The sequence below is a fragment of the Ruditapes philippinarum genome, unplaced genomic scaffold (genome assembly GCF_026571515.1).
Source record: "Ruditapes philippinarum isolate M1 unplaced genomic scaffold, ASM2657151v2 ctg3601_1_1_1_1, whole genome shotgun sequence".
Lineage (NCBI taxonomy): Eukaryota > Metazoa > Mollusca > Bivalvia > Venerida > Veneridae > Ruditapes > Ruditapes philippinarum.
Window position 1 is genome coordinate 73,537 of NW_026862836.1, and position 19,668 is coordinate 93,204.

At 32.2% G+C, this 19,668-nt stretch overlaps 1 protein-coding gene and 1 long non-coding RNA gene across 2 annotated transcripts in view; one reads left to right on the top strand and one right to left on the bottom strand.

Moving 5' to 3' along the window:
- Positions 1–880: 880 nt before the first annotated feature.
- On the bottom strand, positions 881–6,569 carry LOC132720342 (uncharacterized). Its single transcript, XR_009624329.1, has 4 exons — positions 6,069–6,569; positions 2,809–2,902; positions 2,273–2,445; positions 881–1,051 (listed from the first exon to the last, which is right to left on the bottom strand). It is a non-coding gene; the product is annotated as an uncharacterized LOC132720342 (long non-coding RNA).
- A 2,265-nt stretch (positions 6,570–8,834) lies between these two features.
- LOC132720343 (two pore channel protein 2-like) overlaps positions 8,835–19,668 on the top strand; it is a 47,976-nt gene continuing 37,142 nt past the window's right edge. Inside the window, exons 1-3 of the mRNA XM_060704467.1 lie at positions 8,835–9,539; positions 9,783–9,865; positions 12,747–12,867. Coding sequence (XP_060560450.1) covers positions 8,988–9,539; positions 9,783–9,865; positions 12,747–12,867 — 756 coding nt within the window. The 5' untranslated portion in view covers positions 8,835–8,987. The remainder of the gene's footprint in view (positions 9,540–9,782; positions 9,866–12,746; positions 12,868–19,668) is intronic.

Here is a 19,668-nt window from a genome sequence, read left to right on the forward strand (position 1 = left end):
TGACCAAATTCGAACTTGACCTTGGCATTCCAAAAAAATATCCATATGTCAAATTTGAGTTGAATGTGTTGTACTGTTGGGGAGATAATAAACAGAAACTGAAAATTTCATATTATTTTCAAAGTAAAAGGAGCATAACTCTGCCAAAAATCATCGAACCATGACCAAATTCAAACTTGACCAGTATTTTCTCATGACATATCCATATGTCAAATTTGAGTTGAATGTGTTGTACCGTTGGGGAGATAATGAACGGAAACTGAAAATTTCATATTATTTTCAAAGTAAAAGGGGCATAACTCTGCCAAAAATCATCGAATCATGACCAAATTCGAACATGACCTGTATTTTCTCATGACATATCCATATGTCAAAATTGAGTTGAATGTGTTGTACGGTTGGGGAGATAATGAACGGAAACTGAAAATTTCATATTATTTTCAAAGTAAAAGGGGCATAACTCTGCCAAAAATCGTTGAACCATGACCAAATTCGAACTTGACCTGTATTTTCTCATGACATATCCATATGTCAAATTTGAGTTGAATGTGTTGTACCGTTGGGGAGATAATGAACGGAAACTGAAAATTTCATATTATTTTCAAAGTAAAAGGGGCATAACTCTGCCAAAAATCATCGAACCGTGACCAAATTCGAACTTGACCTGTATTTTCTCATGACATATTCATATGTCAAATTTGAGTTGAATATGTGCAACCGTTACTAAGATAATGAACGGAAACTGATGATGACGGAATGACAGAATGACGGAATGACGGAATGACGGAAGGACGGAACAGGGTAACACTATATGCCCCGGCCATTACATGGCGGGGGCATAATAAAAAACTTTGAAAACAGAATTAATTATTTTGAAAAATTCACTCTGAGCTGTATTATTTAAAATGGGTGTTCAAACACATTGAAAACATTGATAATTCATTTCATGTTCTTGGTGATGAAGTGGTGCCTCAATATAGTTATCACTGCATTCTATCTTCCCTCATAACTCCTACTATTACTGTATCTGTCAAACAAGCATCTCTGTTTTCTGAAATAGAGTTTTGAAAAAGTTTATTGCTGACCGAGATATTCCATACTTGTATGTTAACTTTTTTTCAGCATCTTTCTGTTAGAATTACTCTGATTTATAAAGGTATAAAACCAAAAAATGCGCGACCAATGCCAGAGCTCAACCCCTCTGATCAGATTTCACAAACGAGCATCTGAGTAGAACCACCGCCTTTTTTTTAAAGCTAGCTGGATTGCTTTCTCACATTAAAGAATCCATATTAAATATAATAGAACATTGATAATTGCTACACAGTCTCTTTGTAAATATAAAATAAGCATGTTTTGTGTTTACATAAAGTAGCTATGTAATGTTAAAACACCACATGCTATAGTTGGTCACAATATAAATATATAGTGTTGTTAGGAAACTGACAGTTTTTTTAAGAAGGACCAAATTTTTTTTTGTCTCGTAAGAAGGAACATGGCTTCCAATGCATAGTTAATTCATTCAAATTAGACATATTCAAAAAGAATTGCATAGAATTCAATACATTTTCATGATTAAAATATTTTACTGATGAGCATAGTATATCTTTAAAGGTAAGTGGTTTAGGTGCATTACTTTGACTATGGTCACCCCAATTAAATCTATTTATTTGCTTAGTAACACAACTTTTTAAAGTCATATAAATTTGTAAATGTGAGTGATTCTGATAATCTATATACAGCTAAGTCAAGATGAGATGATTAGGTTTTACTGACTGCTTACTACATGAAGTCACTATTTCAATGTCAAATGCCTTGAGGTGAAAGGAATGAAAACTTGAATTTCAAAATACAATTTAAGTGAATTACATGTCACAAATGAGCCATGTCATGACAAAACCAACATAATGGGTTTGCGACCAGCATGGATCCAGACCAGGTTGGTCTGATCAGGATCCATGCTGTTCGCTTACAAACCTTATTACAAGTAGAGAAACTGATAGCGAACAGTATGGATCCTGATCAGACTGGGCGGATGCCCATTATGTTGGTTTCGTCATGACACGGCTAAAATGTTTTTGCTATCGACTTTTGTTCCTAAATTAACAACAGATTGCATAATGAAAAGATATTGAAATAATTAATATACAATTGGCTCTAAGTGCCAAGCTTACAGATTTTAAATAAACTTTGAGCCCTGTGTTGGCCTTTAAACATGTCAAACATTTAGAAAGTATTTATTAAGGAAAAGTGTATACAAATAATCATGTACCTCTTCATTATATGCCCATGACATTGAAAAAACATTGTGTCATCTGTTTACTTCAAGGTTAGTCACATTGACAGTATCACATTTTAGACTTCATCTCTCGTGATTCCATTCATAAAAAGCATCCTCAAAATGGGTCCTCTTAATTTCACATTCATCAATCTGACAAAAACCTCCTGGAAAAGAAGTTAGAAACATATGCCACTAATTATGTCAGTTAATGTCAAATAAATACTTTGAGAAACTATTTGGTCAAAATTGTAAATATACAAAGATTTTCAAACCAAATATATATATAACAATGAACATTTCCTTTTTAACTTTCTAACATATATAATGTATGGTCTTACTTGAAGAAAATGTTTGCCCGTGTGACCGAAAAGGGATTAAGGACCATTACTATTGTTTTTCCTTTTGTTTATTAAAGGGCCATGGCCCCATATTCTATTGTTATGGAATGAATTCTATTGTTCTCTTTTGTTATGCTACAGTAAGATGGATATATATATCAAAGTCAAAAAAAGCTAACATGTTTTTACCTTAATGGCCTGTATAATTATGTTTCACAGCTTCTCAGCAAACAACCAACTGAGCCACAATTGAAATCTAACAAACAAGCCTTTATTCACAAACCTGAAATAAAAACTTTTCCTAATCAATACAATAGTTCTTTTAATTTATTACATACTTCATTGAAACATTAAGAAATATTGATAAAGTAAAATGCTCATTTTCATTTCCTGTATTTTCAATGTAATTATTCATTTTTCATTGCGTATTTTCACAAGTGTCTCCTAAATTTAGCCTATACACAATAGACTGTAAAGAATAATAGGGCAATTTCTTTATAATTTCAAGTATTTATAGTCGAAACAGTCCTTTTTAAAGGCATATATAAGGGTAAGTTGAATGTTGCATGTCCAGATATGATTGACTAACAATAATTATTGTAAAAGTGAGTAATAATTGTCGGAATCATAGCTCAATCGGTAGAGAACATAGCTCGAGGTTACCAGATTTCAAAAAAAAAAATTATTAATTTTGTTCTGACATGTCAGGAACAACTTAGACATGTCAGGTACAACTTGAAATTTAAATGAGTTTTTCGTTTGATTGATTTTTTCATCAAAAAAAAAAACTTGAATAGAAAATAGAACAGTTTCCACCTGTAGTTTGGAACCCACTAACTGAATTCACTTTTATATCAATATTATGCAGTCTTAAACTTATTTCACTAGTAAGTCAAATGATTTATTATCTCAAACAATGTAATTACATGTAGTATAAGTTTTATGGAAATAATGTGGTTAATCACTTGCAGTTAATCAAGGCTTGACAAATCCACTTGTCCGCTCATAAATGATAAATACGAGTAAAAATGACTCTGGACAAGTTAATCTCCCAAAAATGCCCGTCCTGCAGGACGTGTGAAATTTCTAGCATAAATTAATCAAATTTCAATTCAATTCTTTTGAAACCATTTTTCAAGTTTTACTAGTAGGACAGAGCACAAAATAATTCCCCTGTGTTTGATGGGCAAAACTGATGTTGATTTGTTGAATGCAACGCTTAATTCTGTCTGATTCTATTTTGTAAAAACTTACTAAAAGCCCGTGCGGCGATTCCAGTATGTTCCACAAATTTTTTTTAAAATGTCACAATGCAATATTTGGCAAATGTTTAGCCAGAAAGAAGTAAGTTAAACAGTGTCTTCAAAAAAGAAAAAATGTCTTCAAAAAAGAAAAATGAGCCAGAACATGTAGGAAATTTATATTTTTTAAGCATTGTTGTTGTTGTTGTTTTTCGTTTTTCAATCCCTGATATATTATTTGTAGTATTTGTAACTATTATCTATTCTATTTGTAATAAATAAAAACCCACGGCACCAATCTATTATTCTATTTATCCTGTCACCGTTTTTTAAAGACTTTTATTAGGCAAAATACCTTTAATCACACTATCGGAAATGTTTCTATATAAACAAAGGTCTGAAGCGTTCATTATTCTACAACATTGCACTCGCCGTTCTTATTATCTCCCTGTGTATTTTCACATTGAGGGCGCCATTTTGTTTGAAAAAATGTGATAAATAAAAACAATTTTTTGTCGAACTTTGTTGTGAAAACTATCTAGAATGAAAGAAAATAGTCTAACTAAGAAAATGAATTCGAACACCAATATCTTTTATTCAGTCGTTAACGCTGTACAGACGTTTAAAGTATTGTTTACGTGACGTCACAATGTAGCGCCAAACAGCGCGTGCAAAACAATCAAATCGAGTACGCTATTTTAATGTCTCAAACGAGTTAAGTTTTAAATTTATTTCACTTTTAATAATTTTTATTTCGCTTGAAAAATTATAGAGTGAAATAAAATAAACAAATAAAGTTTTATCAACGTTTCCAAGATTCGTTATTCTACACACAGAAGATTTAACAACAGTTTTTATATTTTTTCTTGAAAAGTAGTCCGGCAAACATGCATACCACGTGACCAAGTGCCGTAGATCAGTAAAAATATACGGCACCTTGTTATCGGGCCGAAATTAATACAAGTGACAGGATAAAACTACATCTGACAGAGCAATATTTGTACCTAGTTCATTTTATACTTCCGAACATTATTTATGTACATGTACTCATTTTTTTCACTCCAATAAGAAATCAATATATTATGCATGGTTTAACTTTAAATGTGTATAAATATTATGCATAATTCTCATGTCTCCCTGGATAAAATTCTAAATTAACCATGTGGCATGAATACCTGTCAGTTATGTAGTATCAATTTGAGTCAAAACGCATTTTTCCCAAAAAAAAATTGTACTGGTAGCGTATAGATGTTACACAGAACTAAGCAAATGTCAGGGTTTTTCAATGCTAATCCCCAGTGTAAATATAATTATAACCTTACTCAAATTTCTTAAAATGAGGGGTGAAGTGTCTGCAAAAAAGGGCCTAGGGTGAAGTGTCTGGGGGGTGAAGTGTCTGTAAGCCGAGGTGATGGACAAGGCAAGACATGTCGATTTTTTTTAGCTTATTATGAAGTTGCAGTACATGAGAGACTGGCACATGATGAATCAGCACATAAATAAAACAATCTAGTGTTCTGTGGTTTCTAAGTGTCATACCTCAGCTCTTTTCCTTATTACAATGAAATTTTACATGATTGTTATCCACCGCTGGTTTGTTTTAAGCAGTGAATGATAGGTACCGTTTCAGCAGATTTCGCAAAGAGGGTACAAATATGGATTATGCACCGTGGATCCAGTTCATTCTTTGAGAAAATGTAATAAGACATCATTACTGAACTTGTATATTTTTTATTTAAAAAAGCTGTAAGGTAAGCATCAACAATATGTATACGCTAGATGTAAATAACTCACCTCCAAAAAATATATAAAAAAAAAATGGGTCAAAAATGTCTGGGTAGGAAATGGTTTGAGGGAGGACTTTCAAGGGAAGGAACTGCTAAACTTAAAATTTGATAAGGTCAATTCAGTACAAAAAAGCTTTACCCGATAATGGCCGATTGTGAAGAAAATTTGTAAAAAATACAGCTTTTGATTGCAACTTAAATATCAACGTTATGAAATATAAACAATGAACATCAGTCATCTTGAATAACGTTGTATTTAAAGTCATATCCGGTATTAAGTCCTTGTATTTTTTGTAAGCAACCAGAATCGCCAACGATTTGACGACGATTTCGCCACTGATAAATGGATAAATGCAAAACAAGCAAAGTTATACAACATTTAGGTAAATGGGAGATAAGGTTTTTGTAATATAAAACTTACAACTCGTTTTAACACGTGGAACTTCTATATAAACTTCTCAATCTTTCACGGATGAACTTGTAAACAATGGCGATTGCGGTAAAATGACGTTAGGGCGAAAATAGTTCGTATTCATACGCATGCATTGTTTTTCTTAAATTTACACTTATGAAGCATTAGGCCCTATAAGCTTTAAAGTTAGCTGATCTGAAATCCGTATTCCATTACTTGCTAAATTTTTGAGTTCTATGACACTTAATTAACTTGTGACTACATGTAATTTGTACTATATTTATGCAAGTACTTTGGCTATGATCGACCGCTGGCGTAGTAATATTAAAATCGCGTAAAGCAAAAATATACATACAATTTTAAAAGACGATTGCTAAATTTAGTACAAAATTGGCCAGTCAATTTTAAAATAGATAGGGAACTATGATTTTGGAGTTACTGCGAAGTTTTGGAACTATTTTGCTTAGCGTAGGTAGCTGACTAATTGTGTTCACATCATAGTAAATCTGAATTTGTCGTTATTACATTGGGGGCGCATTGCGCATGCGCCCCCAAAAACAAATTGTTTTATAATCTCACAACCTTCACCTTTCTGACATTCCGAGACCCAAACAAATTCAGCGCCTTTTGTGCTTTGATTTAAGGAAGTAGCCACGATATGCAAGGATAAAGTGTGGCTGTCATAAAAAATGAAAAATGATTTTCTGATGCAACTCTAGTCATGCAAAATTCCATATGTATCAATCTCAAGCTGTTATAGAAAAAAATCTAAACGCTGTCGCTGCGTAAGATGAATTATAGTATATAAAAATAAACTTATACAGGAAAATACATACAGATAGTCAGTATGATTTAGATTGCAAAGATCAGAAAATACCATAGAGCTGCAGCCCTTTGATTTAATAAAATGCTGTTCATGGCCGTAGGACAAGGGAGGTCGGTTGAGGGGCTTAACCCATAATGATTTCTGCCTCATGTTTAACGGTATCCTGCAACGTCCAAAATGAGCCAATTATTTGCAAAATCTTTGAAAATATAACGTCACATAATGATTAATTATTAAAATTGGAACTCTTATAAATATCAAATATATTTTTTTCTTTTTAATCTATACAATCTGATTTTGGCTCGTTTGCTTACACTTTTCTTCCATTCATTAATTAAATTTATGCTTCCAGAAACAATGGCAAAGTTTATAATCAGTTTTAAGAAAACAAAACAATTTTAAAATGAATATCAGAGAAAAACAATAACATTAACTTTACTGTTTTATGATTAAACTGCCCAAATCCATCCCTGTCAAGATGTTTAAAGATTTTTAAAATGTAAAATCCGATTACTAAATCTGTGAACTAGAAACATTGGATAGTTCATAATAATTCAACAATCACATAAAAATAACTTTCCATTGCCAAATTGCTAAAAAAAACCTGCCATGATGATATCCTTAAATATGCGCACATTCAAATGAGCTTTTCCTTTCAAATATTTTCTGACCGCGCATGTCATTTCTGACGTAACATAATTATGAAATTGTGAACTAATGAAATCGCGAATTCATGAAATCACGATTTCACTTTGAAAAAAATGAAATCGTGAATTCATGAATTCACGATTTCATTATTTCACTATTTCATTATTTTATTTTTCAGGTTGTTTTAAGAGAAATCGTGAAATTATGAAATCGCGAATTCATAAATTCAGTATTCGAGTCATTTTACAAACTGTAGATTTAGATACCGAAAAACAACAAAAGAAAAACACTAACGTATCATTTAATTCCAGAATTCCAAAGATGGATGCTTCCTGGTTAAGGGTCATGCATTTTTACTATACATGTATAATTCATCCCTTTTTAGCTCGGCGTATTTTGTGTGTGTGCGTGCGTTTGCGCGCGCGCGCGCGCGTGTGTGTGTGTGATATTTTTCGAAGATGTCGGCGTTACCGTTTCCATTGTTTCGCATGTGTATTGTTGCTGTTGCCTTTACCTTATACAATCTTTAACATTGATCGTAACCTTTTGATTTCTTAGTTTATTGTTATACTTAGCCTAGTCACAACAACTTTTAGGACAAGATCTACAAGTACACCAGACTAACTTTGACCTTCATTCATAAATGACATTGACCTTCAAGGTTGAATGTTTGAAGTTTGTTTGATTTTTGTTGATTTTTGCTATAAGGTGCAATCACTTCATTACTTTTTTTAAATGAATTGTCTCCAAACTTAAACACAGGATAGACCTTTATGTTAACGAGACAGACATTGAACTTTACTCATAAATCACCTTGACCGTGAAGGTCAAATTATTTAAGATACGGCCTTCATATATTCTAAACTAAAATTTACCTTGGCTCATTATGACCTTGACCTTGAAGGTCAGATTGTTTAACACAATGGAATTTGATACAATACTATATTGATCATAATATTGTTTTTGCAATCAAAGTAAATGTATAGATTTGAACTTTTGAACACTTCAGTGGTATTTCTTTTCTTGATTTCAATCTCATAAAAAGTTTATAATCGCAATAGATATAATGTTGTCTAATGGTATTAATTGTTTATTATCATTTAAATGAGCAATGTATAAAGTAAATTCGTCATCAAGGATTCTTTTTTTCGTGAATCTACTCTTAGATTGCCTAGGGAACGGCCACAATAAGCGCATTTGCTAACCAAATAAGGAGCGTCGTATTATTGTAATTTTCCCTATGAATGTTTCATGCTTGACATTTGGGCTATAATTGTTTGTCAGAACGGTCCAATTAGTGAAGTACATTATTATTATTATTGTTTTATTTTTTTGCAAATCGTATATCTCATCTACCAGACTGCCAGCTGTGCTTCAATGGAACTAACATTTAATAGCTAGACTTAAGAATACTAACTATATTACTGTATCGCCATATTTCATGTCAGCATGACATGAGAAAATGGGGATTAGTTCAAAAAAGGACATTGAAAGAACGCATGATTAGATTAGCAACTGGCTTTCATGAATCTAAACAAAATTTGACGGATATAAAATACCATTATAAAGGAAAATTAAATAAATATGTGAACATGGATACTAGCGTTCAAGGAGATGTTAACATGTCAGATAACGGTACCACAAACAAGACAAATCTGGAAAAAACAGTATCTAAAACTATCAAGTATGTTTCAAAACATACCAACACTGAGAGTGATAGCAAAGAGAAATACTGTAAAGGAGGCAAATCAAGTCTAACGTCCCAAAAAGCAGTACGTGATTTTGGAAAATCAGAAAGTCGTTACCAATCTGAAAGTGATGTTCAGCTAAATAAGAAAAATCAGAGTGCCACCAACAAAAACCCAACCAGTACAAGAAGTACAGTTGTTGAAATGAATTCTAGGAAGAGTATAACATCTGACGAACTCCCAACATACTTAAATCAGGGAGCGATCAAATCAGGAAAAGGGCCTAAAATCGGATCGGAGAGCTTAATAACTGATAATGTAAGATGACCAAATTGTATAACTATGTTTTAATATGCGAGTTGTTTAAACCATTATATTATACATACACCTTTAATACTGACAGTCATACATTTATTGGTTCACATCTTTTCTTATGATCTTTTTTCTTTAAACGTATATGAAAATTATTTTTGTACATATATATACATAAATATACATTATATCATATATACAATAATATATATTAATGTATATATTTACACAGTGCACGTGTATTTTCAGGACCTTCTTTTGGCTGCTACACTTGTCGCTAATGCGATGGTAGGAAATACCTTTGACGTTAAACGAGAACCCCGATTTGTCAGGTATAGTTTTCAGTATTTATGTTATGTTTTAGCATCATATTTGTAAAGGGAAGCTTTGTTGCTAATGTGTAAACCTCTTAACTAAGGGATCGTGAGTTCAAACCGTGCTAGGGTCATAGACATCTGATCCTGGGGGTATGATATAATGTTGATATTATAAGTGTATATGATTTGCAAACACCTAAAAGGCCCTTGAAATATCTGGTTAACGGAAACTACGCCGGTGTGTGTTCTTGTTTCCTTGCTTCCTTATGATCTCAGAGCGCTTTTGGAACGTTTTTGTGCGTCGTATTGTCGCTAGCTTCAGCAGGGCAAAGCGCCAAACGGCGCGTTGTCGGACTTTCGTCTTGTCGTCCTGTCGCTAACTATGCACGCTGAATGGCGCGTTGTCGTGCGGCGTGTTGTCGCGATGTCACATTTTCACTTGGCTCATATCGAAGGATTGGCTTATAAGCCTATCGACGGGGTGACATCCGCACGACAACGCGCCGCTTGGCGCGTTTCGCTAGCGACATGACGAAAACCGATGACGTAGCTATCGACAACGCAACCCGCAAAGTGTACCGAATCAGCCAGCGTTGTATTATGCTGATCCGAATCATGATGGTTTTACAAGGCTAAAAAAGTAACTTCTGTTTTGCCGGCGTATACACGAACAATGAGTATTCCGCATGTTATGATAAACACTTTGCATTGCTACATTCAGAAAACCAGTTAATGGTTTGTCGTTTATAAAATGTATTATTAAATCGGCAAACTCAATCCAAGAATGCAAGGCTGGACTTTTTGGCAACGAATAGCATCCATAAGTCTGATGTGCTGATATGCAAGAAATATATTTCTCCACCTGTGTACATTAGACATTTCATATTTATAAAGTGTTTATGTTTTCTTTTCTAATTTTTATATTTTGCAAATTAAAACTTATAATAGAAGTAAAGCACTTATTAGTCCCTTACCGGTTTACCGGATGGAACTTAAAGTTTACCCTCCGTCTGTCTGCCCATCTGTACGTCCGTCTGTCAGTCCATCAATCCACAAAACTGGATCCTGCGATAACGCAAAAAGTACTGAAAATATTTTTATGTAACTTGAAATATGGATATATGGCAGTATGGAGATTGTGCACGTCTTTTTCTCTTATTTCTATGTTGAAAATGCTGATTGCTATGGCAACAAATAGACTAACAATATGGCAAATTTTACACATAAATTGGATCCAGTGATAAAGCAAAAAGTACTGGAAATGTTTTTGTAAACCTTAAAATATGGGTAGATGGCAGTCTGAAAACTATGCACATCTTTTTTCTTTTCTTCCTATGTTGAATATTCTGGTTGCTATGACAACAAATAGACTGAAAATATGTCAAATTTAACACATAAACTCGATCTAGTGATAATGCAAAAAGTACTGAAATTTTTTATATGAAACTTAAAATATGGGTTGATGGCAGTCTGGAGATTATGCACATCGTTTTCTTTTCTTCCTATTTTGAAAAAAATGGTTGCCATGGCAACAAATAGGCTTAAAACATGGCAAATAAAACAATTTTTGTGATAAGTCAAAAAAAGCTGAAATTTTTTATGAAACTTAAAATATGGATAGATGAAATATTGAAATTATGCACATCGTACTAATCATAACTTTAAGGAGTATATTGAGAGCTGTCATACTTAACAAACGTCGGCAACCTCGTCAAGATTTCTGTTTCTAGTCTTTAGGCTTTTTCACTATAAGTTCTTTATTTCTCAAACTTCAAACATAAGTTTCTGGACAAAAATTATCAGAATTGCCTCCTTGAACTTACATGAAAAAAATGTTTTTGTTTTTTTAATAACTTCTTTATTTCTTAATGTGTTTTCTTCAAATTTCATATATATGTTTCTTATTATCACTCAAATCATGTTTCTCATAAGGAGAAGAATTCTATAAGACTTGTCTTTCATTCTCATCCTTTTCCATTGTGTAAAATGTTTTGTTTGTTATATATTTGTATGTACATTATATATACTTTCGGGAATAAATATGTTTAAACTAAATCATTTTTGAGAAGGTTCAATACTCTAGCAAGACTATTTTCAGAATTATGTCCCCCTTGAACTTAGATATTTTTTCGAGAAATTGCTATATTTTACTGCAACTTCTTCATTACTTATAGGATCCAACATCATAATAATATGACAAGGTTTATAAATCTAGCATCGTTATTTCCAGAATTATCTTCTCCTTAAACTTGATTTTTTTCTTATATATTCTTTTTAACTTTCTTTTACTTCAAATTCAAAATAAACATTCATTATGAACTGATTCATTACTAATTGTTCTTTGTTACTCTCACATCATGTATGACATCTTGGATCTTTATTTCAAGAGTTATCTCCTCTTTAAGAATTTTGCTTTTAAAAATGTTATATTTTGGTAACAGGGATGTTTGAAAAATTAACTTTAAAGTGTCCTTCAGTCTGTCTGTTCATAAAAACTGTTTCCTGTGCTCACTTTTAAAGAACTTCTCCAACAAATTTTCTTAAAAAACAGAAAAATTGAAACATTAGTGAATGGCCAATGGCCCTTCAGAATGTTGCTGGGGTTCTCACAGGTAGGGGACTTATGGATTGCTTGCAATACTATGATAATTGCTTGTTTTGTTTTTGCTTGTAAACAAGTAAGCATTATTTCCTATTAAACTAAGATGACATGCAATTTAACAACAACTTATGTTAAGTTATTAATAGAAGTTATAGAAGTAATTATAGAATTCTATTATTTAATAGAAGTTATTTACAAATGGTGAAAGTTGGGCTTTAAAATTGCTATTCTCTATTAATATTTAAGAATTTATATTCAAGCATTATATCTATGTTGTTTTTGTGTATCTTTTAGGTCTTACAACTTGTACAAGTCCAAATTAATGTGTTTGCTGTTGTACATGGCTATCTTATGTACACTGTCACTGGCAATATTTGAAAAACCAGCCATGCAAGATTTTGAGATGCCATATTGGGTAACATTTTACTGATATAACTAGACTAGTTCTGACTTTCAACAAATGTATCAGAGCATTATGTCATCTTTAGCGTATGTTTTTCTATTCAATGAGGTCTTTATTACATGGCGTGCTTTGAAATCATTTCTCGGCAGTATTGCTACATTTGATGCAGGTCTAAATCAATGACTTATGTGCAAAATTTCAGATCGTTTGCAATCTCTGTTTTACCAGAATTATTTTTTTTAAAAATTACAAAAAACTGAAAAACGTTGTTTATAACACTTTTCGCTCAATTCGGGCCAAGAATAGCACAAAAATACAAATGTTCCATTTATTATTAGCTTAACTGACCACGAAGTGGTCAAGGTGAGGTATAGTGATAGGTCCAGCGTCCGGTGTCGTGATTCGTGGGTCGTCAACATTTGGGTTGTACTCTAGCAGTCAAAGTTTTGATTGGATCATAATCAAACTTTGTCAGAATGTTCGTCTCAATGAATTGTCTCCTGTTTTGTCTCAGGTCAAGTTCGAATATGGGCCATATCGGGTCAAAAACTAGGTAACAAGAGCTAAAAATAGAAAAGGCTTGTTAACACTTTAGTTGCAGCAGTTTTGATTCAAATATCCTGAAAGTTGGTAAGGAAGGTTGTTTTGATGATTTGTTGGTCAAATTTGAATATGGGTTGTCTCCGGTCAAAAACTAGGTGACAGGAGCTAAAAACAGAAAAATCGTTATAACACTCTAGTGGCTACTGTCCAAATATCCTGGAAATTGGTCAGGAAGGTTGTTTTGATGATTTCTAATTTAAGTTCGAATATGGGTCGTTTTCGGTCAAAAACAAGGTCACAGGAGTTAAAATAGAAAAATCTTGTTAACACTCTAGTGGCTGTAGTTTTGATCCAAATATCCTGGAAATTGGTCAAAACGCTTGCTTAGATGATTTAAAGGTCAATTTTGAATATGGGAAATCTCGGGTCAAAAACTACGTCACAAGAGCTCAAAATAGAAAATTTTTGTTAACACTCTAGTGGCTGCAGTTTTGATCCAAATATCCTGAAAATTGATCAGGAAAGTTATTTTGATGTTTTCTAGGCCAAGTTCAAATATGGGTAACTTTGGGTTGTCTACGGTTAAAAACTAGGTCACAGATGCTAAAAATAGATAAATCTTTTTAACATTCTAGTGACGACTGTTTTTGATCCAAATATCCTTGAAATTGTTCAGAAAAGTTGTTTTGATAATTATTAGGTCAAATTCGAATATTGGTCACCAAGGGTCAAAAACTAGGTCAAACTGACCAAATATGGAAAAGCTTGTAAATACTCTAATGGTAATATTTTTTACATCAAACTTTGTCAGGATGCTTGTCTAATTAATTGCTTGGAGGAGTTTGAACATCTGATAAAAACCCAGGTCACAGGAGCTAAAAGTAGAAAATTCTTGTGAACTCTCTAGTTGCTATTGTTGTTATCCAACTATTCTGGAAATTAGTCTGCAAGTTTGTTTTGATTTGATGATTTCTAAGTCAAGGTCTAATATGGGTCATCTCGGGTCAAAAAACTTGTTTTAGAATGCTTGTCTAAGACTTGCTTGGATTAGGTCGATTTGTCAGGGGAGCGATATAGGGCCGTCTTCGCCCTCTTGTTTTACTATAGTTCTTCAATATTTTTTACATAACTTTTTGATTTAATTGCCCAAGTTGAAGCATGTAAGAAATTCAAATTCTATTCTTTCAGTGTTTTGGACCCGTATGGAGTTCCATTTTTGATAATTGTTAAAAGAGGTCAACGTACATTTGTTAAGTTGGCTAAATTTGTTTTATTTGTACAGATCTTGTCTTGGATTTGTTAAAATTTAACACATGATTTTAATCATATTTTGCATTCCAATTTTTGCCAATACACGAGTACATATAACATGATCATGTTACATTGCACATGTTTATCATTACTTGTGTAACCGCACACAATTTGAAACCCTCATTACACGGAATATGTAACGAAAGAGAAAAAAAAAACAAACGTTTTTTACTCTAAAAATGAATAGTATGGTATTTGACGTTTCCATTACATAAAATGCCATAACGGGTTATTACATAATTGTAGACAAATTACAAGTTGAATATTAATTATTCATCAAAATGGCACAAATATAAATGAATTGGTATAATGGGAAGCAATTATTTTTGGCATGTGATATTGGTTTTAAATGTCAGTAAATATCATGTTAAAAGCCATTCGCAATGAGGAGTACTAGTCCTAATGCATGCATTATCTGAAAAGAGTATTCGATAATTTTTTGAAACACAAAACAATACACTTATGCTTATACTCGTACAAGTATGCAACGATTTATCTTTATATACTCCTAGAAATCATCGGTTGAATTTGCTTTTTTACAAAAATTAAGGTCACTATATTTTGATTTCAGTTTATTTGATTAAAAAATATTTCATTTCACAAATATTGATATTTCATAACCGAATATAAATATTGATTTACTGCATATACAAATATGTTTTTTTTAGCTGGTGAATTTGATGTGATATGTACTGAAAAAATTAATATTGACCGAGGCAATAGCCGAAGTCTATATAAATTTTTCACTTCATATCACATCATATTCACCAGCTAAAAAGTAAATATTTGTTTTATTATATAATCCATATGGGATATCAAATCTATCATTGAATACGACGGAAATCGACATTCCTTTTTCCATTATTTGGCTCCGACATTTTAATGAGCGGATTGGCACGCTAAATCCGAAATATTCTTAAAAATGTAAAGACGGTAACTAAAAAAGACCAATTTGACGTTTTATTTAATTTTACCCGTGAAATATGGTGCTTTTTCAGTCAAACATATTTCTATTTTTTAAAATGAATATGAAATATAAATATGAAAGTGGGCGGAGTCAAAACTCATATTTATTTTAAGGGACTTCTTTCGCCATTTTGTTTAAATTATCTTATTAACAATAAAGCAACCTTTTGTTGAATTTTGTTTTGAAAACTATCTAGTATGATAGAAAATGGTCTAACTTAGAAATTAAATCCGAATTCCAATATCTTTAACTGTACAAATGTTTAAAGAGTGTTTTATGTGAAGTCACAATGTAGCGCCAAACAGCGCGTGCAAAAACTGTCAAAACAATAAATTACTGCGCACTGTACAATTGCAGTTGGGTAGCAAGCAAGGAGATTCGTCACCATTTTTCTTTGATAATTAAATTAAATAAAAAGGTTATTTTTTCGTTTTTGGTGAAATATGGTATATATTTTCACTCAACATGATAAAATGCCACATATTTTCACTCGCCGTTCCAGCGTTTCGTGAAAATATATTTCATATTTCACTCAAACGAAAAAATATCCTCTTAATATTTCACCTCGTCAACACCAAAAGTTCATATTGCACTCCTGGCTGCGCCACTCGTGAAATATACCTTTTGGTGTTTACTCGGTGAAATATATATATATAGGCTTTTAAATGAGTGTAGGTTTTAAACTTAATTTATTGAACGAGTTGAATAAAATCATATTATGCGAGCCTCTGGCGAGAATATTAAGAGGATATTTTTCCGTTTGAGTGAAATATTGAATATATTTTCACGAAACATGATAAAATGCGACATATTTTCACGAGCCGGGACGGCGAGTGAAAATATGTGGCATTTTATCATGTTGAGTGAAAATATATACCATATTTCACGAAAAACGAAAAAATCAAAGAAAAATGGTTACAAATCCGCGCAGTAATATATTATTGCGTCTTCAAAGCAAAATTCAACAAAAGTTGTTTTGTATTTATCAGATTTTTCAAACAAAATGGCGAAAGAAGTCCCTTAAAATAAATATGAGTTTTGACTCCGCCTACTTTCATATTTATATTTCATATTTATTTTTAAAAAATATGAAATATATTTGACTGATATAGCACCATATTTCATGGGTAAAATTAAATAAAATATTCTATTTATGGCATATCCAAATTAAGAACGGTATACAGTTAAAAAGAGTCATTTTTCATTGACGCGCCTATAGTGTAACGCAAACATTAGCGCGCTTTAACACTATATTTCTATATATAGCGCAAATGACCTCACGTCAAAGTGTTGTTACACTAGTGTAATATCGTTTTTTTTTTTTTTTATTAAATGGCTTTATTACACTTATGAGATAAACTCTGATCTAACACTGAACTAAACAAATATCCTTTATATAATCATCTGATATACCGTATTACAGCGAAACACTGGAAAGCATAACGCAATCGATATCTATTAAATGGGCGAACAGCTCTGATATCTAAGCGACCTCTGAAATTTCAGGGGCGTAGCTTGAAAGAAACCAATGTGTAGACATTTGTGTTTAGGGGGGTCCGGGGGCATGCTCCCCGAAATTTTTTGAAAATCTACATTGCCATAGCTGCAGCATGAAGGAAGAGAATTCACAATTTTGCTGCATTTTGGTTACTTTTTTTCCATCAATATGAAGATGACAATACTTCTATCACTAACTCATTGCAAAGCCACTGTGACATTTTGGCAAAAAAGAGTTTTTTATCCGTATATAACTTTGGGGTAATTAACACTACATTTAAAGAGAGCAAATTTATGCAAATTTTGAAGCAAACAATAAAATTTAAAAATTCAAAATTAGGTTGTCTAAATATATACATAATTAGAAATGATAAAAACAAAGATCTACAAGATTGAACAGCACCCTTAATTAATAATACCTTGCTGCACCGAACAATTGGTATTTAAATACCAAATCATGATGCAATATCTAATGTCACACAAACAGCATCGAATACATTTTCTTATTTAAGATGTTATGCTCCCATAATTCATAAACGAAAGCCTCTGGTGTAACATATATATAACATAGGATAGACTGTTTACGTAAAGTCAAACTTATAAAGACAAAGCAAACTTACACCTCCAGTAACTAAGTACGTTACCGACAGTAATGTAAGAAAAAGAATTCCGAAGAACTTTTATTATCAAACATTTTTGTAATTTGAATGAACTATTTCGCGCGAAGTAGTTTCAGAATGTTCAAATATCTATTTCACAATTGTAAGAGTGAATAAACTTGGCATGTCAGAACGCTTATATTCATTTTACATGTTTATTTTAAGAACTAAAAAATCGAATATTTTCAATCATGTTTTTCCTTACATTCTTCCTTTCTTCTAATATTTCTCCATAAGTTACCTAAGTCTCTCTATAGTGATAATTAAACAATCATTTATTCCCTTATTTTTCGAGCTTGCATCTATCCGCAACATGTTTGTACATGTATCTTTATTTTGAAAATTACTTTAGCTGGAGAGGTATTGTTTTACTTGTCTGGATTACATTATTGTGAAATGTTTGTAAATGTTACTTTATGTGCAATTTAATTAATAAATAAAGTTTCAACTAAGTATAAATAAAAAAAAAAAAGAATTGCATCGCTAGCTTTAAAAGCAAACTCTCCATCGTAGTGATTAATGCAGAATTTGATGTGTATTCGAACACATTACTTGTATATACATGCGTATTATATATAATTAAAATACATTTAAAAAAAAAAATATGTAATAACACAGATTATGTTTAGCGCTTACTTCAAATCGACTTTATGAACTTGCCAGGTTTCAATTCTACTTTGTGTTTGTGCTCAAGTTTGACGCAGATGCAGTTTGATCACAATAACGTACATGTTCAAATTATGATTAAATCATGAATACCTTAAGAAGGGAAGGGAATATGGAATACAAGATGTCAAGGCTTCATTTGAAAGATATCGCTTAGCTTCCTCATCAGTTGTATAAAGCTAGCACTACCGATAATAAGATATGGTCGATTACTGTCGTACATACTTGTAATACTTATGTTTTGAATCAAAAACTTTTATATTGTCAAAAACTTCATCCGTCTCTGAAAGGTTATACCACAGAACAACTTTATAACACGGCTACACTTTCGTTATGAAATAAAAAAATACATGTACAAACTGTTTTCTAAAATTAGGACCTACACATCTTACCCTTAAATTTTTATTGCATTCTTGTAATCATTTAATGATCCACGGGAGATGCTTTGGTAGTTTAGCGCGGAGGAAGGTAGTCTAGTACTGGTGTATGGAACGCCATAGCTGCCTAATATAAACACTTCTAAAGCGGTCATGTCCTTTTGACAGATAATGCTGTGGTTCTGATAAATGGTTATGTGGTTTTATTAAATGGTGATGTCGTTGTGATAGATGGTCTTGTAGCTTAAATAAATGGTTATGTGGTTTTGAAAAATGGTTATGTCGTTTTGATAGATGGTGCTGTAGTTTAAATAAATGTTGCTGTGGATTTAATAAATGGTGCTGTAGTTTTGATAATGGTGATGTCGTTGTGATAGATGGTCTTGTAGCTTAAATAAATGGTTATGTGGTTTTGAAAAATGGTTATGTCGTTTTGATAGATGGTGCTGTAGTTTAAATAAATGTTGCTGTGGATTTAATAAATGGTGCTGTAGTTTTGATAATGGTGATGTCGTTGTGACAGATGGTGCTGTAGTTTAAATAAATGGTGCTGTGGATTTAATAAGTGGTGCTGTGGTTTTGATAAATAGTGATGTCGGTTTGACAGATGGTGCTGTAGTTTCAGTAAATGGTGTTGTGGTTTTGATAAATGGTGATGTCGTTGTGACATATGGTGCTGTAGTTTAAATAATTGATAATGTGAATTTAATAAATGGTGCTGTGGTTTTGATAAATGGCGATGTTGTTTTGACAGATGGTGATGTAGTTTAAATAAATGGTGCTGCGGTTTTGA